General features: G+C 41.3%; 1 protein-coding gene across 3 annotated transcripts in view; it reads right to left on the bottom strand.

Moving 5' to 3' along the window:
* SEC16B (SEC16 homolog B, endoplasmic reticulum export factor) overlaps positions 1-27,360 on the bottom strand; it is a 184,663-nt gene that overhangs the window by 85,140 nt on the left and 72,163 nt on the right. For all 3 annotated transcript variants that reach the window (XM_069737793.1, XM_069737792.1, XM_069737794.1), the window contains 4 exons: positions 21,050-21,161; positions 19,157-19,262; positions 15,468-15,605; positions 4,785-4,898 (listed from right to left, as the gene is read on the bottom strand). In XM_069737793.1, coding sequence (XP_069593894.1) covers positions 4,785-4,898; positions 15,468-15,605; positions 19,157-19,262; positions 21,050-21,161 — 470 coding nt within the window. The remainder of the gene's footprint in view (positions 1-4,784; positions 4,899-15,467; positions 15,606-19,156; positions 19,263-21,049; positions 21,162-27,360) is intronic.

The following is a 27,360-nucleotide window of genomic DNA, read 5'->3' as shown; positions in this document are numbered from 1 at the left end:
GGCATTTTTGACGACGTCAGTACACTACATCTTCTGTCTTTTCCATTTTATGCCCCGGATTTGACATCTACTGCACTGATTAAGCCTCAACGTTATGACGTTGCACACCACTATGCTGCGTAGTGCGCGTCACGACCTAGAAAGAGAGATCCTGATTCCATCGCTGTGTCATATACTGGGATTGTTGCTATATTTTGGATAAAATTACTATTTTGCTGCATCTCTGCTAGTCCTCTTAATGATGAGCTCTATATAACCCAGCCTGCTGCATTGATTGACAGCTTTCTGGCTACACTATGCATAGAACTGTGACTATATGTGAGGGAGGAGAGCCAGACCCATTTTATAAACTACAATGTACCACAATTACTGACTGTCGTTCATGTTCCCCTTATTGTTTGGATGCAGCTGCCTAACCCCACATAGAACTGTGAGTATACTGTGCATAGGCAGAAAGCTGCCTAATCAATAGTTGAAGATATAGATAGATAGATCTCAGGAATACTGAGGATTGTAAAGGAACTTTTCATTGAGAGGACTAGCAAATCTGCAGCACATAAAACATTATTTTATCAAAACTAATTCCACTAAGCTACCCAATCATACAATTAGAATATCTGCCCCTACTTTATGCTGCCCTAAGTTAAAAACAGATTCCAGGTGCTGGAAAACACTGAACATGGCCCAGTAAAGATGGTGCTGGTAATTGGCCTGCAGAATACAGGTGAGGGTCAGGCGAGTATTAGATTTTTATACTTTTTTCATTAATTTCTAGCCCTATTGAATCTAGCAAAGTGGCAGCCGGCTGGCCTCAAATTTTGTAGGATTTGTGCGAATCCAATAGGAAAAAAATGGATTCTGGCAAATCTAAATTTTTCTGAAATTTGAGGTGTACGAAATTTGCTCCAAAATGATTCCCTTATCTCTACTTCTCATGTTTTACAGAATCCCATCCACACGTTTTTAGAGCAGGCAATTTCTCGTGATCAGTATTCTGCCATACTATGAGTGCAGGAACTTCCTTTTTCTCACTTTTTAGCATTCATTCCCCCTGCTATTGTCCAATGGATGGTCTGACTGGCCCACCTCTCTGTTATACTTGTATACAGTGTGACAGACAGGATAGCAGGAGCAGAGAAATAAAGAGCCGCCTCCACTTTCTAAAATAAGAAGCCTTTGATACTGAAGAAGGATTACACTTGACAACAGGCAGTGGGCAGTAAGTTATGCAGTGCAGTGAGTTTTCAGGGGTGAAAAAAACTATTTAATAAAGTGATTTGCAGTGTGCCTAATTATCACATAATCTGTAAAGTAAGATCAAAGTAACTATAAAGAATTTTTTTCCCTTGACTCATTTTCTTCTGCTTATTTGTAACGGTATGTCTATCCTTTTTTTTGCAGAACAAGTACAAGTGACTGAGAGATTAGACAAAATCTGGGAATTATTGCTAAGATTAATATATTGTACATTAATATCATCATTAAGAACTTCTTATTCAGTGGCTCTAATATATAGGAGTCTCTGGAAAATATCCGCGTAGTTTGCTATACCACCAAGAAGCATCACATAAAAAAGTTTTAACATAAGGTATTGGAGTTGGGTGAAAAACCCATCAAAGAGCAATTAGCTGTTAAATCACTTTCATGCTGATCTGCATAAACCGAAACAGTAACAATAAATCAGCATTATATTAAAGTGTTCAGATTTTAGTACCAGCCATGTACTTTAAAGTGAATAATGTCCTTTATTTATGGTCAGTTTCTCTTCTTATCTCTCTGCTGAAATCAGGCTCTTGGCCTCGTGTTTGTGCCAAGCAAGTGTTTAGCTTGATCTATTAATCATCTCTATAGGAAACACCCTCTGTTGAAACAGTCTCACTAAACTTATGTCTCCTACAAGTAAGCAAGGTGATAGGAACATCCAAGATCGAGCAACGGTAGATAGGTGAAGAAAAAAGTAGCCCACCTAGTCTGCAGTAATATTCTCCATAAGGGTATGTTCACACTAGGCATTTTTTTAATGCTTTTTTTTTTAATGTAAATTTTCAGCTGCGTTTTACAATCTCATGCACACATCTTGTTTTTTTCTGTCCCCAGTATTTTGTGCTTTGTTTGTTTTTTGCAAAATAGAACATGTCACTTCTTTCAGCGTTTTTTCAGCATTTTTCACTCATTGAAAGAAATGGGCGGTGAAAAAAACGCTGAAAAAACTGCAGGCATCAGGCTTGGCTCCTTTTTTTGTACCAAAACCCTATGAAGTTGAATCAGATTTTTTTTTTTGCACTAAATATAGCATGACAAAAACCCAGCAAAAAAATCACACAAAATATGCAACAAAAAACAAGCAAACTCTGCTTTTTTTTGAGGCAAGTGTCTTAATGCCAACAGACCAGGTTTTGCTTCAGAAAAAAAAAATGCTGAAAAAATAATTAGTATGAACATTGCCTAAGGGTGTGTTCACACATGGGCTTTTTGCTGAGTATTTTTCATTGCATATTTGGTATTTAAAATATGTTTTACAGTACCAACATAATCAATGAGATTTCTGAGACCTCATATACGCGCTTCTATTTTGAACCCTGCTGCATTTTTACCGAGACATAGCGTGTCAATTCTTGCTTCGTTTTTACAGCGCTTTCCACTCATTCTCACAAATAAGTGAAAAATGCAAGTAAAAACTCTGCGAAAATGCGAGGAAAAAACACAAAATAAAGAAAAGAAAAATGTACTTCTCGTATGCACCGCTTTTCCTGCCACCACCCTGGTTTTTGCTGCAGAGCAAACCCTAAAAGTTCCGATAGTTTTAAGAGATTGTCTGTCCTCAAGATTACCTTCACATGAGGGCAGATTTTATAAAACTGATATATAAAAAAGCACAGCAGTAGTTTGATCCTTAAGACAGAGAGATGCCAAAGACATACTGTAGATAGCTAGCCCAAGTCATGGATGTGAGTATGGTGGACTTGTTAGGAAAGCTGGTGGGTTCTTGGATCATCTTCCATTTTCATGCGAGCACATTTTGCAAGACTTATTATATATCACAATTAAGTTTCAATAAATGGAGTATAGTATTGCCCAGTTAAGTGCCTAAGAAGCAGATGTGAAGTTGTGTCCTCCATATTACGCTCCAACTTTTAGTGGTTCCATATATTATTGTGCAATATTAACATCATAGCATTATCAGAACTTGGTTTCGGAGTCAGGGGCAAACCACTGACAGTTACCACTTGGATAAGAACCATATGAGTTAGTCATATTTTAATAGTTTTTAACTCGATCCCAATTCATCTTGATAGACTCCATTGACCCAAATTGGGTCCCTCAGTTGAGATTCCGAGTTTTTAACAACAAAAATAGTGCTGATAAAAGTTTAGGACTTCAGATTGATGAAGAATCCGACATCCCAACTGCATAATCGTCATGATGTCTTCCTCAAGACATGACACTAGCAGTTCAAATATCAAGAAATAGCCAAATACAAATTGATATTCGTTGGCTTACCATCCCATTTTACCATATTAGATGCTCCAGGGGTGCATTGGGGATAGGTAAATGCCGATAAGTCCATTGAGTACCCTCATAATGACCCCCATAAACACCTTCCTCCCTATTCTCTACACCTTTCCCTTTTAATAAATTTTGTCTCTTTTAACTCCATTACCCCCCACACACTTTCCTGTTGATCTTCACAAGTAGTTTACAGTTTGTATAATTGATTCTTGTTGATATTTGCTTGTAATTCTATACTGGGCTTCCAAGCAACACATTAACCCAGATTCATCAAAATTTAAAAAGTCTCAAATTTTGGCGCAAAAAAATTTGGGACTTTGAGGACAATAATTTTTGTGACTTCTCAAATATTTTTACGACAATTTTCTGGCATAAAAGCTTTGATTAATTGGGGCCATAGCCTATGTGTACACAAGTGCTGTTTGTTAATTTCTATAAATGCGATCATCGTTACGTTAACTTTTTAGTAAATTACTTTAAGGATTCCAATTTCCTTTGATAGAAACATAATATTGTGACATGCTAGTAAAATGTGTGACAGTGTACAACTTATGTTACAAACACCACTTATTGTATAAACATATCGCGACAGGGTATTACAAAAATATATATACCGGTATATACTTTTTTCCAAAACTAGTCTAACCTCTCAATTTTGGAATAGGCTGAGCCAAGAAAAACAGTAATAGAAAGACACAACTGTATAAAATGTAATGATATGGAATGATTTAACTGCTTTACCGATGTTATTGTGGTCTCCTTTAGACTGGAAGAATAGTGCCGCATGCATCAATAGCAGAATATCAACGGAGGTGGAAATGTGAATACGGTAAGTCCGCTCCTTACCTTTCATATACAGTACTTACATACCAGCCATAAACTAGAGATACGATACACCAGGAAGCTTTATAGCTAGAAATATTTCCTTTCAGCTGTAAAGCATGATCTGATGATCTGATTCAAGCCCTCAGAAGCATCTTGATACGCGGAACGGTCGTCAACTACACACATCCTTCTATCTCCCATCGCCTGTTAATCAGTTTTTAATTGGTTTTCAATGGATTACAATAAAGCTGATCAATTTTACAGATGGTGAGTGCCACTTTTTCTGGAAGCGTTCTTGTGACACAATTTTAAGCAATGCACCACTGTGACTGTTGAGTATTGAAGCCAAGTAGCTGGTTAAGCTATTCCTAGTGTACCGATAGTGCCAAAGTGAGTTTCAATTCTTTGGATTTATAATTGATTTAAAACTTATCTCCGGTGTTGTTTACCTGTAACTGCAAGTCAAGAGCACGAAGCCGGACAAGCCAGGTTGGGTCTTGGTTCCATTCTGGCTCTGGCCGTTCTAGAAGTTGGGGATCTGAGTATTTCAAGCGTTCTGACAACTGAAATCAGAAAAAAACATTTCAATGTGAATATAAAATGTACTTTAGGTCCAGTCCATCAATAAAAGCTACGAATGGATGGCCTATGCATGATCATTAGACAGGCAAGCTTCAACAGGGGAGAAAATTTCATGATAAAGCTCACCATACACAATAGGGGGCTGCTCTACAAACGATTCTTTCGCTGATCGTTTGGCCATCAGCTACCAGCTCTTCCATACAGTGAAGTGTTAGTTTGGCTGAGGGCCGTTGTGTTCTCTATGAGAAAGTAGTGGCTACACATTTGGTAGCGGCTTATCTCCATAAAGTAATGTGCTTGGCAGTCCAAAATCAGATATACCCCAGCCGCATCTTCATCATGATCAGTCGGCCGATGCCCCATACATATTAGACTGTTGGTCAGTGGGTTCGACCAACATTAATCGAATGTGTATGTGGGTGGTCTCAGCAGAGTAGAAAATGGTCATATATATTTTTTAAGACTCCCATACACGTTAGACAAAACCACCTAATGTGTATGGTCACCTCTCCATAGATGAAAATAATAATAATCTTTATATAGCGCTAACATATTCCGCAGCGCTTTACAGTTTTGCACATTATCATCGCTGTCCCCGTTGGGGCTCACAATCTAAATTGCCTATCAGTAGGTCTTTGGAATGTGGGAGGAAATTGGAGAGCCTGGAGGAAACCCACGCAAACACGAAGAGAATATACAAACTCTTTGCAGATGTTGTCCTTGGTGCGATTTGAACCCAGGACTCCAGCGCTGCAAGGCTGCGGTGCTAACCACTGAGCCACCAATGCTAGGGGAGAAAGAGGTTGGCCAGTTTGAATCCAAATACCCCTCCTTTAGTTCACATGGGTGATAAGCCATACCAAGAGCTGTCAAAACGACACATTACCATTCAGCCAAGTAAAGTATTCATGTAGATGTGGGAGATAACCGTCGGCTGACAACTATCTCATGTGTATGGGCATCTTTAGAATAGAATCTGGAAACAAATATTCATTTCAACTCCTGCACGACTATATGAAATATTAAGCAATAAATTATACCACTGACTATCAAAATCAAAGGACTGACCTTAACCCCTTCATGACCCAGCCTATTTTGACCTTAAAGACCTTGCCATTTTTTGCAATTCTGACCAGTGTCCCTTTATGAGGTAATAACTCAGGAACGCTTCAATGGATCCTAGCGGTTCTGAGATTGTTTTTTCGTGACATATTGGGCTTCATGTTAGTGGTAAATTTAGGTCAATAAATTCTGTGTTTATTTGTGATAAAAACGGAAATTTGGCGAAAATTTTGAAAATTTCGCAATTTTCACATTTTGAATTTTTATTCTGTTAAACCAGAGAGGTATGTGACAAAAAATAGTTAATAAATAACATTTCCCACACGTCTACTTTACATCAGCACAATTTTGGAAACAAAATTTTTTTTTGCTAGGAAGTTATAAGGGTTAAAATTTGACCAGCGATTTCTCATTTTTACAACGAAATTTACAAAACCATTTTTTTTAGGGACCACCTCACATTTGAAGTCAGTTTGAGGGGTCTATATGGCTGAAAATACCCAAAAGTGACACCATTCTAAAAACTGCACTCCTCAAGGTGCACAAAACCACATTCCAGAAGTTTATTAACCCTTCAGGTGCTTCACAGCAGCAGAAGCAACATGGAAGGAAAAAATGAACATTTAACTTTTTAGTCACAAAAATGATTTTTCAGCAACAATTTTTGTATTTTCCCAATGGTAAAAGGAGAAACTGAACCACGAAAGTTGTTGTCCAATTTGTCCTGAGTACGCTGATACCTCATATGTGGGGGTAAACCACTGTTTGGGCGCACGGCAGGGCTTGGAAAGGAAGGAGCGCCATTTGACTTTTTGAATGAAAAATTGGCTGCACTCTTTAGCGGACACCATGTCAAGTTTGGAGAGCCCCCGTGTGCCTAAAAATTGGAGCTCCCCCGCAAGTGACCCCATTTTGGAAACTAGACGCCCCAAGGAACTTATCTAGATGCATAGTGAGCCCTTTAAACCCCCAGCTGCTTCACAAATTGATCCGTAAAAATGAACAAGTACTATTTTTTCACAAAAAAAATTCTTTTAGCCTCAATTTTTTCATTTTCACATGGACAACAGGATAAAATGGATCCTAAAATTTGTTTGGCAATTTCTCCTGAGCACACCGATACCTCACATGTGGGGGTAAACCACTGTTTGGGCACATGGTAAGGCTCGGAAGGGAAGGAGCGCCATTTGACTTTTTGAATGAAAAATTATCTCCATCGTTAGCGGACACCATGTCGCGTTTGGAGAGACCCTGTGTGCTTAAACATTGGAGCTCCCCCACAAGTGACCCCATTTTGGAAACTGGACCCCCCAAGGAACTTATCTAGATGCCTAGTGAGCACTTTAAACCCTCAGGTGCTTCACAAATTGATCCGTAAATATGAAAAAGTGCTTTTTTTTTTCACAAAAAAATTCTTTTCGCCTCAATTTTTTCATTTTCACATGGGCAATAGGATAAAATGGATCCTAAAATTTGTTGAGCAATTTCTCCCGAGTACGCCGATACCTCATATGTGGGGGTAAACCACTGTTTGGGCACACGGCAGGGCTCGGAAGGGAAGGCGCGCCTTTTGACTTTTTGAATGGAAAATTAGCTCCATTTGTTAGCGGACACCATGTCGCATTTGGAGAGCCCCTGTGTGCCTATGCAATGGAGCTCCCCCACAAGTGACCCCATTTTGGAAACTAGACCCCCCAAGGAACTTATCTAGATGCATACTGAGCACTTTAAACCCCCAGGTGCTTCACAGAAGTTTATAATGCAGGGCCATGAAAATACAAAATAATTTTTCTTTTCTCAAAAATGATTTTTTAGCCTGGAATTTCCTATTTTGCCAATGGTAATAGGAGAAATTGGACCACAAATGTTGTTGTCCAGTTTGTCCTGAGTATGCTGATACCCCATATGTGGGGGTAAACCACTGTTTGGGCGCACGGGAGGGCTCAGAAGGGAAGGCACGCCATTTGGCTTTTTAAATGGAAAATTAGCTCCAATCATTAGCGGACACCATGTCGCGTTTGGAGAGCCCCTGTGTGCCTAAACATTAGAAATCCCCCACAAATGACCCCATTTTGGAAACTAGACCCCCAAAGGAACTAATCTAGATGTGTGGTGAGCACTTTGAACCCTCAAGTGCTTCACAGAAGTTTATAACGCAGAGCCATGAAAAAAAAAAAAAAAATTCTTTTCTCAAAAATGATTTTTTAGCCCGCAATTTTTTATTTTCCCAAGGGTAACAGGAGAAATTTGACCCCAAAAGTTGTTGTCCAGTTTCTCCTGAGTACGCTGATACCCCATGTGTGGGGGTAAACCACTGTTTGGGCACATGCTGGGGCTCGGAAGTGAAGAAGTGACGTTTTGAAATGCAGACTTTGATGGAATGCTCTTCGGGCGTCACGTTGCGTTTGCAGAGCCCCTGATGTGGCTAAACAGTAGAAACCCCCCACAAGTGACCCCATTTTGGAAACTAGACCCCGAAAGGAACTTATCTAGATGTGAGGTGAGCACTTTGAACCCCCAAGTGCTTCACAGAAGTTCATAACACAGAGCAGTGAAAATAATAAATACGTTTTCTTTCCTCAAAAATAATTTTTTAGCCCAGAATTTTTTATTTTCCCAAGGGTAACAGGAGAAATTGGACCACAAATGTTGTTGTCCAGTTTCTCCTGAGTACGCTGATACCCCATGTGTGGGGGTAAACCACTGTTTGGGCACATGCTGGGGCTCGGAAGTGAAGAAGTGACGTTTTGAAATGCAGACTTTGATGGAATGCTCTTCGGGCGTCACGTTGCGTTTGCAGAGCCCCTGATGTGGCTAAACAGTAGAAACCCCCCACAAGTGACCCCATTTTGGAAACTAGACCCCGATAAGAACTTATCTAGATGTGAGGTGAGCACTTTGAACCCCCAAGTGCTTCACAGAAGTTCATAACACAGAGCAGTGAAAATAATAAATACGTTTTCTTTCCTCAAAAATAATTTTTTAGCCCAGAATTTTTTATTTTCCCAAGGGTTACAGGAGAAATTGGACCCCAAAAGTTGTTGTCCAGTTTCTCCTGAGTACGCTGATACCCCATGTGTGGGGGTAAACCACTGTTTGGGCACACGTCGGGGCTCAGAAGGGAAGTAGTGACTTTTGAAATGCAGACTTTGATGGAATGGTCTGCGGACGTCATGTTGCGTTTGCAGAGCCCCTGGTGTGCCTAAACAGTAGAAACCCCCCACAAGTGACCCCATTTTGGAAACTAGACCCCCCAAGGAACTTATCTAGATATGTGGTGAGCACTTTGAACCCCCAAGTGCTTCACAGACGTTTACAACGCAGAGCCGTGAAAATAAAAAATCATTTTTCTTTCCTCAAAAATGATGTTTTAGCAAGCAATTTTTTATTTTCTCAAGGGTAACAGTAGAAATTGGACCCCAGTAATTGTTGCGCAGTTTGTCCTGAGTATGCTGGTACCCCATATGTGGGGGTAAACCACTGTTTGGGCACACGTCAGGGCTCGGAAGTGAGGGAGCACCATTTGACTTTTTGAATACAAGATTGGCTGGAATCAATGGTGGCGCCATGTTGCGTTTGGAGACCCCCTGATGTGCCTAAACAGTGGAAACCCCTCAATTCTAACTCCAACACACCCCTAAACCTTATCCCAACTGTAGCCGTAACCCTAATCACAACCCTAACCCCAACACACCCGTAACCCCAACACACCCCTAACCCTAACCACAACCCTAATTCCAACCCAACCCTAGCCCTAAAGGCTATGTGCCAATGTTGCGGATTCGTATGAGATTTTTCAGCACCATTTTTGAAAAATCCGCAGGTAAAAGGCACTGCATTTTACCTGCGGATTTACCGTGGATTTCCAGTGTTTTTTGTCCGGATTTCACCTGCGGATTCCTATTGAGGAACAGGTGTAAAACGCTGCGGAATCCGCACAAAGAATTGACATGCTGCGGAAAATACAACGCAGCGTTTCAGCGCGGTATTTTCCGCACCATGGGCACAGCGGATTTGGTTTTCCATATGTTTACATGGTACTGTAAACCTGATGGAACACTGCTGCGGATCCGCAGCCAAATCCGCACCGTGTGCACATGGCCTAATTCTAAAGGTATGTGCACACGCTGCTGAAAACACTGCGGATCCGCAGCAGTTTCCCATGAGTTTACAGTTCAATGCAAACCTATGGGAAACAAAAATCGCTGTACACATGCTGCGGAAAAACTGCACGGAAACGCAGCGGTTTACATTCCGCAGCATGTCGCTTCTTTCTGCGGATTCCGCAGCGGTTTTACAACTGCTCCAATAGAAAATCGCAGTTGTAAAACCGCATTGAAATGCGCAGAAAAAACATGGTAAATCCGCCATAAATCCGCAGCGGAAAAATCCGCAGAGGACCAGAATACGTGTGCACATACCGAAACCCTAACCCTAGCCCTAACCCTAGCCCTAACCCTACCCCTAACCCTAACCCTACCCCTATCCCTAACCCTACCCCTAACCCTACCCCTAACCCTAACCCTACCCCTAACCCTAACCCTACCCCTAACCCTACCCCTAACCCTAACCCTACCCCTAACCCTAACCCTAGTTCTTACCCCAACCTTAGTGGAAAAAAAAAAAAAAATTTTTATTGTCCCTACCTATGGGGGTGACAAAGGGGGGGGGGGTCATTTACTTTTTTTTTTTATTTTGATCACTGAGATAGGTTATATCTCAGTGATCAAAATTCACTCTGGAACGAATCTGCCGGCCGGCAAATTCGGCGGGCGCACTGTACATGCGCCCGCCATTTTGGAAGATGGCGGCGCCCAGGCAGAAGACGGACGGGACCCCGGCTGGATCGGTAAGTATGATGGGGTGGGGGGGGACCACGGGGGGGCGTCGGAGCACGGGGGGGTGGATCGGAACACGGGGGGGGGATTGGAGCACGGAGTGGGGGATCGCTGTGCGGGCGGGTGGATCGGAGCACGGGGGGGATCGCTGTGCGGGGGGGGGATCGCTGTGCGGGGGGGGGAATCGCTGTGCGGGGGGGATCGGAGTGCGGGGGGGTTTGACTGGAGCACGGGGGGTGTGATTGGAGCACGGGGGGAGCGGGCAGGAGGACGGGGGAGCGGAGCACAGGACCGAGGGGAGCGGACCACAGATCGGGGGGCTGGGAGGGCGATCGGAGGGGTGGGGTGGGTGCACATTAGTGTGTCCAGCCATGGCCGATGATATTGCAGCATCGGCCATGGCTGGATTGTAATATTTCACCATTTTTTTAGGTGAAATATTACAAATCGCTCTGATTGGCAGTTTCACTTTCAACAGCCAATCAGAGCGATCGTAGCCACGAGGGGGTGAAGCCACCCCCCCTGGGCTAAACTACCACTCCCCCTGTCCCTGCAGATCGGGTGAAATGGGAGTTAACCCTTTCACCCGATCTGCAGGGACGCGATCATTCCATGACGCATATGCTGCGTCATGGGTCGGAATGGCACCGACTTTCATGACGCAGCGTATGCGTCAAAGGTCGGGAAGGGGTTAAAAGCACTTAAATTTTGTTGAATCACGTGCAAGACACACTTTTTATCAGTTTTGCAACAAACACATTCAAAGTTTGAGGTTCAAACAACTTTGCCATGGTGGAGGGCGAGCATTAATAAGGTCCCAGCCCTAAATAACATTAAAAAATGGACGCATTTCCAAAATTACTTAAAAAAAAAAATCTTATTGGTATAGTGAACCATCATTGGTGGCTGTCAATATGCCACGGTCCTGTAGGGATTCACGATCTCAGGGTAGGTAACGTTCACACAGGCACTGGATTCTATTATCAAACAATGTCATGTTTATTTCCACAGGTTGCACAGCACTAAAATATAATCACAAATATAAATCCCTAGCCTTGTCCAGGTGCTAAATAAACAACGCCGCAATCTAACTTGTCCCTCTCTTTAGCTCCAACACAAATCCACCCTGGTCAGCTTCCCTCCAGCTGACTACCTTAGATGAACACCTAGCCTGTTTTATGCAAATCTGGACAGGTGCGGCTAATAAAAGCCTGCCAAGCTAGGATTTACCCCTAGTCTATCTGGCACTGCAACAGTGCATTTAATCATTCCATCCTGTGACAATTAAGTTTGACAAAGGACTACGTTGACGGAAGTATCACATCTTTATATTGGATTAGCTATAATAATACATTTTCTAAGCATTCTAAATAGTTATCCCGACATTCAAAGTTATCACCTTTCAGCCCCCCCGATACCGAAAAAGGGGGCTCTTAATTGTCCTTCGGAATAGAGGGATGGTCACTGAGTTCTTTATTTTAGAACCTCGTTCATAGGATCGGTGATGGTTGTTGCAGGCGGCCAGTTATCATCTCATTGATAGGTGATAACTTTTCACTGTTTGGAATAACTATTTTTGGAAATAAAGTGCTAATAGGATATTTGAAATTTTTTTTTTTATAAAACATAGAAACCCTAAAACATATTGGAAGAGAGCTTTACGTTCAGCTTTCTTGCGTATTTCACCTTCCTTTGCATAAACCAAGATTGTTCCATGTTCCGTTCTCGAAAGACCTCTCCTTACAGACATTCTGTGCAGTTATTCATCAGAGGCCCAGACGCACATATAGGTACACGTGTGCGGATTTAAAAATGTCACTTGAAAGTCACGCATACTATCAGTCGTAGAAAAAAAAACCTTAAATAATTACAACTTACATTTTTCACCTCAAATACTGCTCATTCGAGTCTCATTCAGGCCATAAATAAGTTACGAGAAGAAGGAGACTTTAGGAACTGTCCTCGTTTGATGTGTCACATTTGTAAATTTTAATGTCCTTCTTACATTCATATCACCGCTCTTTCTTTTATAAAGCGAGCTAGGTCACTGCAAAAACATCCAGTTGAATGTATAGGCTGACAACTAAGTACTTGAACCTATGGCCATTATTCATTCTGAGAATATCACCTAGAATTGTAATTTTCATTACTTGAACTTCTCCTAAAAATATTTTCTTACATCCTGAATTATCCAGATTCCTCTTATCATTCAAGAAGCAGGTTTGCACAGTTAGTTAATAAAAAGTTTTAAAGGTGACCATAAACGAGAAATAATTCTTGAGCGAAAAAGCTACTTCAATGAGGAGTGAGCAATAGATGTTGCACGATTCCTTCTGACTATGGTTTATTTCCCATAGAAACAAAAGGTTGGTCATGTTGAATTCCAGCATGTCCGAATTCCAGCATGTCCTATCTTTTTTTCCACCCAACATATGCCATTGGGATAAAGTTGGGAGCAACACACACAAAAAAAAAAACATGTATCTTAATTTCCAAAACCTCAAGACACTCCCAACATGGCAGTCAATAATAGTTACAAATAATCTGGTAACATCCTAGAGAAGTAAAAGAAAGCAAATGCATGTGAGCTCCTACAGAAGCTGGAATTGCTCAAATGTTTGTGCCCTTTCCATACTTTTCAAACTTTTTTTGTAAATAGAGCAGGGTAAGAGTGATCTGGGCCTTAAAGGGGTTTCCCGTAGACAATGATCGCTGAGGTCAAGCATTGATCATGTGACTGGAGGTTCCACCCCAGCTTAGCTATCTCTTTTAGTACTTCATAACTGCACATGTATGAGCACTACGACTCCATTCTCAAAAGGGAGTTCGGAACCCCCATTTTCATGGATGTCGGAGCTTACAGCAACCCTACATTTTTACCTATCCCAGGTATAGGTGATAAAAGTTGTTAAAGGGAACCAGCCACTTGATTCACGCTGCCCAAACCACTGGCAGCATGAAACAGAACCTGAAGGCACTCAGTCATTGCAGAGAAAATATAATTTGAAGAGTTGGTCAGTCCGGCACAGCCCCCAGCCGATTTCACCCCGCATAGCTTTACTTGATTGACAGGTCTCTCACACATGGAAGAGAACTGTCAATCAACTAGAGCGGTGCGGAGAGAAGCCGGCTGGTGGCTGCAGACTTTTCCCGATCTTCCTATGGTCCCTAACTGGCTCTTCAAACTATGTTTTCTCTGAAACGTTGGAGTGTTTCTGAGAAAAACATACCTTACTACAATCGGGCTACATGACTGATGAATTCTTGCTTTGGTTTGGGCAGCTTGAATGGTGTGAAAAGTTCTCTTTAAAGTGAATCTGTCACCAGGTTTTGCATGATGTAGGGGCCAAGACCCTGATTTCAGGGATGTATGACTTACTGAGCTGCATGTTGTAGTTTCATTTAAATCAGTGTTTTATTAGCAGCAGATTATCACTATACGACTATGTGTCTAGTGCCATGTAGCCCTTCTGCTCCTCCTGTAACCCCGCCCCCCACTACTGATTGGCAACTTTCTGCCTACGCATATTGTACACAAAAGCAGCCAATCAGTGGTGTGGGCGGGGCTATACAGAGCTCAGCCTTCAGGGAACTGCTAGATCTGCAGCAGATAAAACAGCGATTTTATCAAAACTGCAGCAAGCAGCCCAGTAAGTGATACATTGCTAGTATCAGGGTCTCCTGCCTACACCATGCTGCTCTCAGATTACATAGCAAAAAACTGGTGACAGATTCCCTTTAAGAGGAAAACCTCTTTAAATGTCACTTTAGCCACTGTTTATTGTACACTGTGTTGGGACATGCCCTATCGCCAAGATTGATAAAAATGCTCAGTTGTCAGCTCATTCATATGAACAGTGTAATGCACGGCTCTAAAAAAATATTTATTCCACACCGGGAATGCAATTGCTTACTAAAAAATGTCAGGAGAGATGACAGGGCCCCTTTAAGAGAGCTTTTATTATGCATCGCTCTATATAAATCCAAGCATAAGAAATATATGCATCATTTTTTTTTTTGCCCACAGTGTTTTTTTGTGGTTCTCTTTCCATCTTCCCTGCGCACGATCGGCAGGGAAAGAGTATGAGATTTCATTGCAATTTGCATGTGAAAAGGTGCAGACTTCTGCTCTGAAACAATGCAAGATTTTACCATCTCCAGCAAATGTGATAATAATGCAATGTGCACGGTTTAGAGGCATGAAGAGAAATACACCCTGGAGACCCGAAGCTATCATTTACCATTTTTAAGCAAAAAAAAAAAATAAAATTCCAGTTCTTCTGCTTGAAGCGTTAAACACATTTCACTGCAGGCGATTCGAGCAGAGAAGTCATTAATGATTAATGTTTATTCCCAGAAGTTTTACGTCAACAGGGAAATGGCAGAATTCCTGCTAAAATGAGCATTCCGCATTCTCTCTGAAATAATGTTTAGCTTGAAACGTGTTGGACGTTATATACGGGGAGAAAAACAGATGGAACGGTTTTCTACAGCTAACTCCCATTGACGGAGGTGGAAATAAAGAAGAAAACTGCCATGGCGGCTGTTCTGCTCATACGGAATAAGGGCTATAATCTCCCAAGCCAATAATCTCCCGAGCCATAGTGCCGGGACTCGGATATCTAAGACGTGTGTGAAGGCTTAAGTCACCTTGATTAACTCCGATATCAACACCAACGATCCAGAGTTGGAGAGGAGGATGGCGGCGGCGATGCACTCGCAATAATGCAGGGCAACGGATGTCAAACCGTAATCCACTAGCCGAGAGGCATACACAAACTTGTAGGTCTGAAATGGGAAAAAGCATAAAAAAAATCCTCAATGCTTAGAATAATAAATATGTAAAAGAAGCAAACAGGCTAGCCTTCACTACCCACACACAAAGATAAGCCCCGGATAGCCATGATGCTGTCACCAGTTCTTGGGACCACCTTTTGGAAGTGCTAACCAACGCACACCTCAAACACCCAAGATCTGCTGTTTTGGAAATGTTCAGGTCCACTTGTCCGGCCATCACAATTTGGCTCAGATCCTTGGATTTGCCAATATGTCTCTGACTGCTGAGCTCTGCATAACCCCTCCCACACCACTGATTGTCAGCTTTCTGCATACACTGTGCATAGGCAGAAAGCTGCCAATCAGTAGTGGGGGCGGAGTTATACGGACCTTATGAATCTGGAGGACTACATGGCAGCAGCTTTACTTGTCCTTTAGTGATAATCTGCCGCTGATAAAACATTCCTTTTATAAAAACTGCAGCAAGCAGCCTAGTAAGTAACACATTGCTGAAATTAGGGTATCTGTCTCTACACCATTTTGTTCTTTGAATAGATGGTAGAAGCCTGGTGACAGATTCCTTTTAAGAGCTCACTGTTCATTTGTTGCCTAATGTATCTCACCTCTTAACAGGTGCCACAGTCACAAAATATTCATTTATTCCCTGCTATACCTGTCATTAATTTATATACACATCACATACCCACACATTTAGTAACACTCATATATACTTATGCAAATGGAGCGCCCGCTAGAACCGTGGGGTACTCGGAAACGAGCCAGTTCTTAAAGGGATGTGTCACGGTGGCTGTGACCCGGTCTGTGGCCCTGGGAGTCCCTTGAAAGGGGATGTGAATGGGGAATAAAGTTTATGAAAGTTATTTGTTCGTGACGCCACCTGTGGTATTCGCTCAGGGATAACCGACGCTGCTTAAAGGGGTCCTCTGGGGTGATGGTTCTGAAGCAGGGATGGTATGACTTCCTACAGGTGGAGCTTAGTCCCCAGGGCTCCCAGTGTAGAAGGCAAGGATGACAGATGGTGTAGTGCCAGAAAGAATCAGAGGACACAATGTTGCAGTCTCTTTACCTTTTACTTGTGATGAAAAGCAGCCACAGTCCAGGGTACAGAACATAGGTGATGGTGCGATCCGGCCAGCCTGGAAGCGATTTAGAGACCCCCCAAATCAGGTGGGGTTGGGAGCCTTCCTTAGTGCGCTGTGTTACTGTAGTCCCTTGCTGCCTAAGGCTTCACACCAGGTCCTCACTTTCTATCTCTGTCCCTTTAGGTAGGACACTACCCGCATGGCAGGCAACTCGAGCCTTTTTACAGGTGTCTCTAAGATGACTCCGGGCTCTATGTGTTGCTGTACCTTCAGGTGTAATGGTGGACAGGCGACTTGCAATCTCCTGCCTGCCGGTTTCTGCTGTGGGTCATACAGTTACCCCCACAACTTCGATCTTCTGGCCACCGGTTTAATGCGCTTCAACGAGGCGGAAGCTCAGTCGCAACTCCCCTCCAGCTCTTCACTTCTACTTTGCTCCTTCCTCATTCACACTCTCTACAAACTGTTCTGTTCCTCTCTTTCCTTTCCAGGAGCTGCAGAACCACGTGTCTGCACGGCCCCAACGTTCCTCACAGGAGCTGCAGATCTTCAAGCCTGCACGGCCCCTCTCTTCCTGAGTCTGCACTAACTCTTCCTCCAGCCAGAATATATACGTATAGGGGAGCCACCCACAAAGTGGATCAGAGCTCCCCCTTCTGGCCTGGAGTCAGAACATGTTGCATGTATGTGTTACCTGCCACAGGGATGTTTCTTCGCTCCATAGCATAGCATCACCCTCCCTGTGAGGAAGGCAATATCAGTGTGATGGCTGAACTCCTGGGATGTCACACACATACATACATGTCACACACACAAATACCTGTACACAAAAGAAACACTCTCCTGCAGATGGCTGTTATATCCCAGTAATAGAGAAAGAGCCCGGTTAAACGACAACTACCAGCTCCATGTCAACAGAACATCTCTTCTTCTGGGGTGATCTGTCGACACAGGTTGTCTGCCGATGTCATGCTGATTGACAATTGTCTCCCCACAGTTAGGCAATGGGAAGCTGGCTGTCAATCAGCATGACAGCAGTCACGCCCAATCAATGGAGAAGAGAGGTTGAGAAGCTGCAGCCCCATCGACGTGACGTTGACAGAAGTCGCTGAATATAGGAGTGGTGTCTGCCAGCATACATCTGAGCAGGGCACAACAGGTAGGTTATAGGGTACATGGATATAAAGTACAGAATTTAACACCACTATCTACTGTACTGTATGTACTCTATGCTGTACTGGCAAACCAAGTAGCTGTAGTGTGGTCTTTGTAAATGGTAATACATTTTAACCCTTTTTAGTGTTTTATTTATTTTTTTTAGAGTGGGGATCTACACACTTAACATTCCCCCAGGCATATCTAGCACAGGATGAGAACAATAATATAAGGCTCTGTTCACTGTGAGTTTGGAATCCACATTCAGTACATTTGTCTAAAAAATTTTCTCACGCACCAAACATAGAGTCCTGACATAAATCATACTTGTTTCATTTATAAGCTACACTTTTGAAAAATCACTGTGTTATGCTGAATACTAATTTTGTGCTGCTCAGATCGGATGTTTAAAAAGCATAGCAGGCAATACTTTTCTGAGTAGAACAAAAAAAAAGACTCAGATGTAAAATTAGCGGGCAGGCGCTTTTGGTTTGTGCTTGACATATAGGTATCGGCATGTAGACGCAGATATATTCTTGGCGCATGCATTAAAGTTGTCAACTTGACTTTTTGTTATTTTTTCTGGACGGCTTATCAAAATATCATGGACGGAAAAAAAAATTTTACGGACACATTGGAAAATCGTAATGAGTCATTAAGATTATCAGTGATAGATGTCTACAGTAGAGTTGAGTGAATATGTTCGGATTTGGTCAACTCCAGTCTACAGTCCATAATTCTGATGGATGTCTACTCATCCCCAAACCAATGTGATGATTGACTTTACCACATCGGCACGATCCATGGCATCGTAAGTTGAGAGACTAGCGTTACTGACATTGTTTTTAAAATTTGATCAGTTCATATGTAACTTTGATCTTTTTGAAAAATATTTGTTTGTTGGACCTCCGGTCAAACATTTTCCATTGGATTCTATCAGAAATTTTGACCCAACAGACCAAAAAGGAAGGAGAATCTCAACGAATACGCCCAACACAAAGCAAGTGAAATATATCTAAAACAAAAAGTCTATCCACTGCTGCCAAAATTAAGATGTTACAACAAATCTGAAGAACGTGTGTCTGTTCTAAGCAGGCAAAGAAAAGCATAAGGCGAAACATATGAGAAGTTACATCACATACAACAGATCTTTAACTCTTCTGTCTAAGAAGCAGGTGTGACACACGATACAAATAAGATAAAGAAGCCGTAGAAACCAAGCAGTCATAAACGACCTGAAATTCTTTGTGTATGGAAAATTATTATAAAAATAAGGTCTTTGAGGGTTACACAGGAAATCAGTACCTGGAACGAGGGGCTAAAATGACTGATTTTTCCCAAAATTTGGCAGTATTCCAAAATTTCAGCGCGCTGGATGTTCGCCGTGCTGGCAAACTTCTTAAAGCTCTGGCTGAAAGAGAGCAGAAAAAAGATAGTTATCACATAGATGTACAAAGGGCACAGCAGAGGCTGCAGACATTGAATCGCACACAAAGAATCCAAGAAAAAAAAATTACAGGAAAAATACAAATATGACATAGATCTAATAATATTCCTATAGTGAGAGCAAATCTAAAGCAAGACATTGCCCCCCAGTGGAAAATCCGTAGCGTACTGGGTAAACATTCTTTACATGTTTCATACTCTGAGTTTCCATATTTTGTCGGAATTTGTATAATTTGTCAAACAATAAATATGAAACATGTAATTTTCCTCACATTTTGGGCCTCTATGTTTCTCCTGTCGTTCATATGCTATAATTTATAAAACTGACATTTCAATCATTTTTTGGGGGGATAAAATTAATTGTAGTTTTCATTTGAAAGCAACCCAGATCGTTATTTTTGTTCCAGTCGAAAATCCACCTGTGAGATACAATGTGAAATTACATCAGACGGAGGCCGACAATGCAGACACCACGCTGTGAAGAACGGTCCATCAGACAACAATAACGGCCTTGGATCGCATCCACACCTTTCTCCGCTTGCGTTTATTTCAAAGAGACACACAACAGTATCTGAATTATTTCAGATGATTTGTGATTGTGCTGCCAGAGCAACTTTGGGCGGCGATGAATGATTTTATAACATAGGGTCAATTTAAATATAGTTTAACACTTAGCATATGGGATTGGATTGCAAAAATCATTGGAAACGCTTTCTGTAACCTGTGTAGCTAATAATATAAACATAATGCAAAGAAAATAAGAAATAAAGGCATAAATTAGTTGCCCTACTGATGTTAGTCACCTCTACAGGCTCAGGCGACGGACCTTGTTTCCTTTCTCTATGGCTGGATCCCATTGTACTAGTCCATGCAAATTTACTAGTTTTCCCAGACTTTTTAAGGCTGGCTCAGGCAGCCATGTGCTGCCTGAGTATTCAGGAAGCATAGCTTTCACTTACCACATGCATTATTGCAGTTTGCTTCATCATCCACTTCACTTCTCGGTGTCATCTCATCTCTCCAGTAAACTCCTTCCTACTATTCAATAATCTGCAACTACTTCCTAACTCAGTCCTACAAATCCTGGTATTAAAGCAGTTTTCCATAATAAGACAGCCCCTTCTCAATATGAATGTTTGCCCCCGTTAAAATAAAAACACTTCTACTTCCCTCCTGTGCCGGCGCCGTTCCTGCGCTGTCAGCACTCACATTCCCAGGTCTCTTGTGCACTTCTTTTGACAAGTGAGCGCTATGACAAATCAGCGCTAGCGTCACTGTCCCCGCCTTTGGACCTACAAGCAATCAACAGGAAGTGAGAGCAGCGGGTGGCCGCTCACTTCCTTTCATTTCCTTTAGCAATTCCACCACACCTGGATATTTTTTCCAGTTTTTCATTAAATTGTATAGTAAAGCCTTATATGTCAACAGAAAAAAACAAAAAAATTGAGGCTCTTGGAAGAAAAGGAAGAAAAAAATGCAAAAATTGAAATTCCTCAGTCGCTAATGGGTTAAACTATACGTTGGTCTATATGTAAATATGTATGTAAATAAGCACTGGAACCCAATGGCTGATATCAGTGACCGTGGTGGCAAACTGAAGCATATGATATATTTTAGTGATCTTGGACATTTCTGACTTTTTATTTTTTCGCATTATTGATCAAAAACTATAAGCCCCTTTTAAGCAGTAAATACTCGAGCATTCAAGTACATTATGTGATTGTTATTTTCGCAGTACAGTCGCAGACTTACTTTTGATTACTGCCCAGCAGAACTAGACGGTCTGATTTCTCAGAGATCTTGCCAAGGGAGATGCCAGCTGTCAGATAACAGCAGTGTCCTGCCTCTGTAAGACCCTTAAGAACTAAGTATATAAAAAGATAAGAAGTGTTGTGCTCAGTTAGAAAACAGTTAGAAAGTATTCATTGCGCTATATTTTTTTATTGTACTTTTGCAAGCTGTGTAGCAAATCCCACCTTTAAAGGGAATGTGGAATCAGAAAATGACTACTGTTTAAATAAGGTTTTTGTATTAAACATATTTTCTTTTATATTTTTGTTTTTTTTTCAATATCACAATATGTATATATACTGTATATGTAATATATTTTATACACTTTTTTATATAATACAATATTTTTTATAATAATACAACATTTTGAGATCTTGAAATTCTCACACTGGCCACCTGGGCTATCCTAGAATCCAACTTCTTGTTGTTTAAGGAAACAACACATGCACATAGCCGCAAAGGTAATACCTCAACCTTATTTTTTTTATTGACTGATCTACCGTAATGAGCGTGTGCAAAGGTCATTGTGAAGGGAAAAGGGCAGAAGCGTAGATACCGGGGGGAGGCAAAGGGTGTCTTTGTCTCAGGCCCCGCACTCGGAGCTACTTGTGCTGTTAACTATATTGACATGCACATTGGCATGCCAATATAGTTAATCTCTGCAATAGAGCAGGCAAACACGATCTCTATGTACTACTGTTCTGTGGAGGTGTAGGGGGATCACATTGTGTATAGGGGAGCTGTACATGGACTCAGGGGACATTATTAACAGTTAAGTGGACACTTAAGAACCATTATTGTTATGGGGGCACTTAGGGTATTGTGACCATCAATGGTGCACATTGGGCATTGTCACTTTCTATGGTCAAAATGTTGACATTGTTTTCCTGGGCACTTGAACAGCGCATTAATATTTTCTAGGGGGCAATTTTACCATCTAGAGGGCGCAAAGGAGCCACTATTACTATATAAGAGGCACAGTGGTGGAGCACGTTTTTTTGGACCACAAAGTAGGTGCAGTAACAGGGTCACATACAGCAGCAGCGGCTCAGTGTTGGGGTGACAACAGAATTAGGAATTTGTGCAGGTTGGGAATAGATGGTGATGGCTGGAAATTGAGAAGTGAAATGTGTCTTTGTTGTAATCTCTGCCGACGAGTCTTGGCTGGAGAAGTTGTCATGTCGGTCTGGGCCAGATGAAAAAGAAGGAAAAGTTAACAACACCATCAGGAAGAACGTCAACTGTAAGTCACCATCTATAACTGTACTGTAATCTCCTATATGATCTGCAAAACTGATATCTACTACTATATGGTCACTATATGGTGGTAATATTAGTACTGGGTCTTGTGTGGAGATTTATTTTCAGTAACAGGCTCCCCTATACCCACAATTAAAGGTGTGACACAATAGTTGTAATCATGATTCCTTGTTTGGGGGCCACAGAGCAAGGTCAGGTGAGACATCACCTATTGTGATTGGCGGATACTATGTTATCAGCTGTGTATAGAGGTGTTATCAGTCATTGTAATTTTGTCTGTTATCATAATGAGAGTGCTGAAAACTCTTCCTGAAAGGACAGGAAGGAAAGCAGCAAGATTACTAATTTTAAACACAGATCATGGCATGAAAACAAATCCCCAAATTTGTAAAAAAAAAAAAAAATAACAAAAACCTAATATAACAAAACCTGTAAAATTAAAACATAATATAAACAATATATAATTTTCTCATGACACATTCCCTTTAAGGTTCATTTACATAGGCCGATTTCAGCCTATTAACGAGTATCTATTGTCTATATACAAGCTGTTTGGCGTATGCTAGCTGACGAGTACTACTGGAAAGAGAATGATCATTAATACGATTGCTCTGCCCCCGTACATCATGTTATCGCAGCACATGCCCTGCTTACACTGGGTGATGTGCTGCTGATAATTATGAATTTTCTGCCAGCATAAATGATCTAATCACCTTATGAATCAGCTTTTTATTCGTTTGTCGGGTGATCACCACCATTTTTACATGGGTAATCAGGAATGAGCTTTCTAAATTCATTCTAAGGCTATGTTCACACAGGGTTTTTTTTTTACATGGGTTTTGAAGCCAATCTGCTTTAAAATCCATCTCAATGAGTATTCAAAGAATATTTGGGGCAGTTTTTGATGTGGAATTTGAAGTGGATTAGCTTAAAAATACACATAAAAAACCTCAGTGTGAATATACCCATAGGAAGTTTTCTGTTGTAGACTTTGAAAACTTCCACCTGAAAATACACTTTAAAGTTTGTCAGCACAGAATGACTGTTCAAACCAAGCACATGCACTCTGTGCACCCTTTGCATGGCCAAATATTAAAGTGGACCTTCCCAACTTCCTGTTTTCCCTCTACATCCCTCCACCCTTTTTGCCTATAAAACAAATATATAAAGTTTATAGCGCCTATACAGTTTTTTGTGGGGGTTTTTTTTACACATTTTCTGTTGCTAAGAAAATTTGATCTCAATTGAAAATTTAAAAAAAAAAATGCATCACAGAACAAAAAAACACGAGGAACAGAAAAAGCACCTTGTGAATAAGATTTTGGAAATCTCATTCATTTTGCTGTGGATGTAAAACACTTCTTTTTTTCACGTGCAAACAAGCGTGGCATCAAAATCAAGAACTGGGAGAGTATTAAAAAATGAGTTTTTTAACACAAAATCCCATTAAAAAATAAAACAGCGTGGACAAATTATCAACTACAATAATCATCATCTTGGTGATTAATTGTTAGATTGGTGGAATCCTCAAAGAAAGGGGGAATTCATCTCCCATATTTCCCCCAAGCCTAAGACCGTGGGCAGGAGGAGTTGAATGGAGTTGCCATAGATTTGAGTGGGGCATCAGGTCGCCTGTGCAACCTGCTGCTTTATTCTACTTCTTCTTGCCATGGACTTCCAACTGACTTGCAAGTGACCCATATCACGGGCACAAGGGATAAAACGAAAAATGTACAATGGGTGTTCCTAAGGCTACCTTCACATTTGCGTCTTTGGGCACAGCGTCGTCGACGCAACGCAAAACGCATATACACAATGCAGCGTTTTTTGACGCATGCATTGTCCTCAAATGCTTTTATGTGTAGACACTTCATCAATGGGTTCTTTCTCAAAAGGCGCATGCGTTGTACAACGCAGGTCAACGCAGGCACCTGAGCCCTAAGCGTATATCATAGACACTAATGTGTTTTTTTTTTACGCATGTACGACGCAAGTGCATTACATGCGTTTTTGATTGGAAATTTGATGCAGGCAAAATGCTACATGTAGCGTCGCCCGCGCCCTAACTGGTGCGCCAAAATGACGCATGCATAGTACAACGCATCACAACGCATACCGGCGCATGTCCATGCGCCCCCCCATGTTAAAGATAGGGGCGCATGACGCATGCGTCGGTATCCGTCGACGACGCTGCGCCCAAAGACGCAAATGTGAGCGTAGCCTAATATGACTCTGTTAGGTTCTCTTAAATCAATACTTTCAATACCTTGTTGAAATACATTTAACATCTAACCCAAATGACCGCCGATTTATGGTATTCTGGCAAAGAACACTGGGAAAATTTAGCTTTGCTCTTTTACATAAAAGTTATGCTGCAAAGAAGAGCATCAGGACAGAACTCTTGCAAATTGCTAGCAAACAGATGCAAATTGATTCATAGATTAGATCAAAAGTGCTGCTAATGTATTTTGGTCCAAACTGCAGTCATGTAAATGCGTTTGCTCGTGTTTTATACTTTTTTTTTTATTCCTAGATGTGATCTGAAAGCCAATTAATACTGTAAGGAAAAAAAAAATAATCAGGTAGCTTTATGTCCCCAGTTGACCTATAGATAGCGCATATTCGATGCAGACGCGCAGGATACAAACATCGTATATAGGCCGCTAATTATTCTCCGGGGTAATTGTTTTTTTTCTAGGGGTCACCATCAGGTTGCCATAGTTTTGATGCCCATTTTCTGATCGCAAGGGAGGACAGTAAAAATATTAAAACTTTTAAAAAAAAAGGTCAGAGTTTAACCCATTAGCAAAACTATCCAATCTATTGAGAGAAAGGATATTCCAATGACATTAGAGATTTAATCAACGTATCTAGGTACAGCGAGGACCCAAGATAATAAAGTTATTCATTTTCAGAATTTACTAACAGTGAACTGCAATGTTTAAGATTATAATAAAAAAAAATATTTTTTTTCCTCCAGACACAGCACCACTCTTCTCTAGTGTCAATGTCTGGTATTGAAGTTTAGTCTTATTCAAGTAAATAGGACTGAGAGGCAATTATCGTATAGCGAATGTTAAGGAATAAAATACTGAAAATGCAATTGACTAGAACAAGCTTATATTGTACCAGAAGGGAATGATGGTAGATTTAAGCTCTGGAGCCTGCAGAATTGTGAATTCAGCTCTGACATATAATTCTGGTTCTAAATAAGGATCAGTGAAAGAGAAGTAACACAACACATTTATAATTATTCACCACGCTACATATATCAGCAAATCACTGTCCATATGCCCTGGTCCCTCCTCTATAAAGCTGGTCCGACAATAAAAGGATAGCTTGAGTCCGCCAGAACCAGAGCTCCTTTTACTGATGGACTCTCCTTTTTTTTTTGTTCTAAAACTCACAGTATGAATGTGGACCACAATGTCAAAAACAGTAGCTGGTCTCTTGACTCAAACCCAACAGCCTCACTTATACCTATGAGGATGTTGTGTTTGGACCAGCAGACTTGTGGCTGGTCTGGACATCACGATCCACTATCAGACCATGAATTTTGGATGTGTGAATCCAGCCTAAGTCAGACAAGAGGAGTCGTTCAGTAAAAGCTGCTCCCATTCTGGCAGGCTCAAGCTGTCCTTTTATTACACAGACGGCCAAGCAAGTCTACATTTTTCTACTACAAGGCAAGTGCTTGGTTGGCCATGAGGCCTGCATCTTGAAAGGGGATGTCCATGTTGAGACAGAACTTTTATTAACTATATTGAGGTTTAATATAAAAGATGAATATATATTATTATCAGGGAGGGATATTATGCAGGGGCCCAAGTTGCCTAGGTCTAGGGATATCAGTGAACCTTATGGTCCCATGCACATTAGAAGAACATTGGTCGAACTCGCCGTTATCGACAGGTTTGGTCCCAACACTCTATTTTTGGCAGTAGAAAAATCTGTGTCACATATAGTGCACTTTCCCTAATTGTCAGCCAGAGATTTTTATACGTTAGATCTGGAATTCATTCGTAGAGGTGTCCCTTATTTCTGTATAGTATGGACTATAAAGGCAGCTGCAGCTCTTCCGCCATCTTTCACTGCATAAATTACTCACTAAATTCAGGACAGAGGAGTTTTTCCTGACATCTTTAAAAGCTCACAAATCCTAAACCATCTAATAACAGGATCTCAAAGATGTCCTTTTTCATATTTTTAGTTCCTGCATAATGAAATGTCTTTTAAAGCTTCAGAGGTACATTTTCAAAGACTGTCTTAAAACTCTCTGATAACTCTCCTGAACTCTATGTCCTCCCTGAACATTTAAAACAGCTATCGCATAGGCTTTTATTTTAGTGGATATAAAGGACAGCACCCACAGAAGAATCTGGAAGGGTGGTGAGGATCACACACTCGTGGAGCATTTTTCTCTAAGAAGCATAGCCTGTAAAGCTTCCTACAATATCAGGATGTCCTCATGGAGACCTCTCCAGCAGGTGCATTAAAAGCATCTCAAGTGACCAAAAAGTTATTGTCATGTCCCAAAACTTGGGAATCATACAGTATTTCATTATCCTTGCCTTGTCGTTGCTGTATAGTCAGGTTTGCCTTTAGAAGTTTGTCCTGTCTCTCTTCCTGTATCCGAGCTTTGATGTATGTAACCCCATCCTTCGTCCCCAGTTAGTGTTTGTCAGCCATCTTTCCAGGCTCATCTCTGGTTCAGAATTGTTTTTTTACCTACTGCAATTATTGCAGTTACTATTAAACATAATACAAGAATTCATCATGAGAATAAACTTCTTCTGGAATCTTCTTACATGCCTCCACAGTCGAGTTGAAGCTATCTGATGAAGTTCTTGGTGTGAGTAATGGTCAATACAGACATCAATAGAAATATTGTCTCCAGAGCGCCACAGTCGCAGCCTAGTCACAGACTCAGAATAGGTACTATGCTCGGCATTGACTAGGATCTGGAACTCTGAAACGGGCCGTCGGTGGATGGGTGTCTCCGGATAGGCTTC

This window comes from Ranitomeya imitator, chromosome 8 (genome assembly GCF_032444005.1).
Source record: "Ranitomeya imitator isolate aRanImi1 chromosome 8, aRanImi1.pri, whole genome shotgun sequence".
Classification (NCBI taxonomy): Eukaryota; Metazoa; Chordata; class Amphibia; order Anura; family Dendrobatidae; genus Ranitomeya; species Ranitomeya imitator.
The sequence above is the reverse complement of the archived record's forward strand: the minus strand, read 5'-3'. Positions and strand labels throughout refer to the sequence as shown.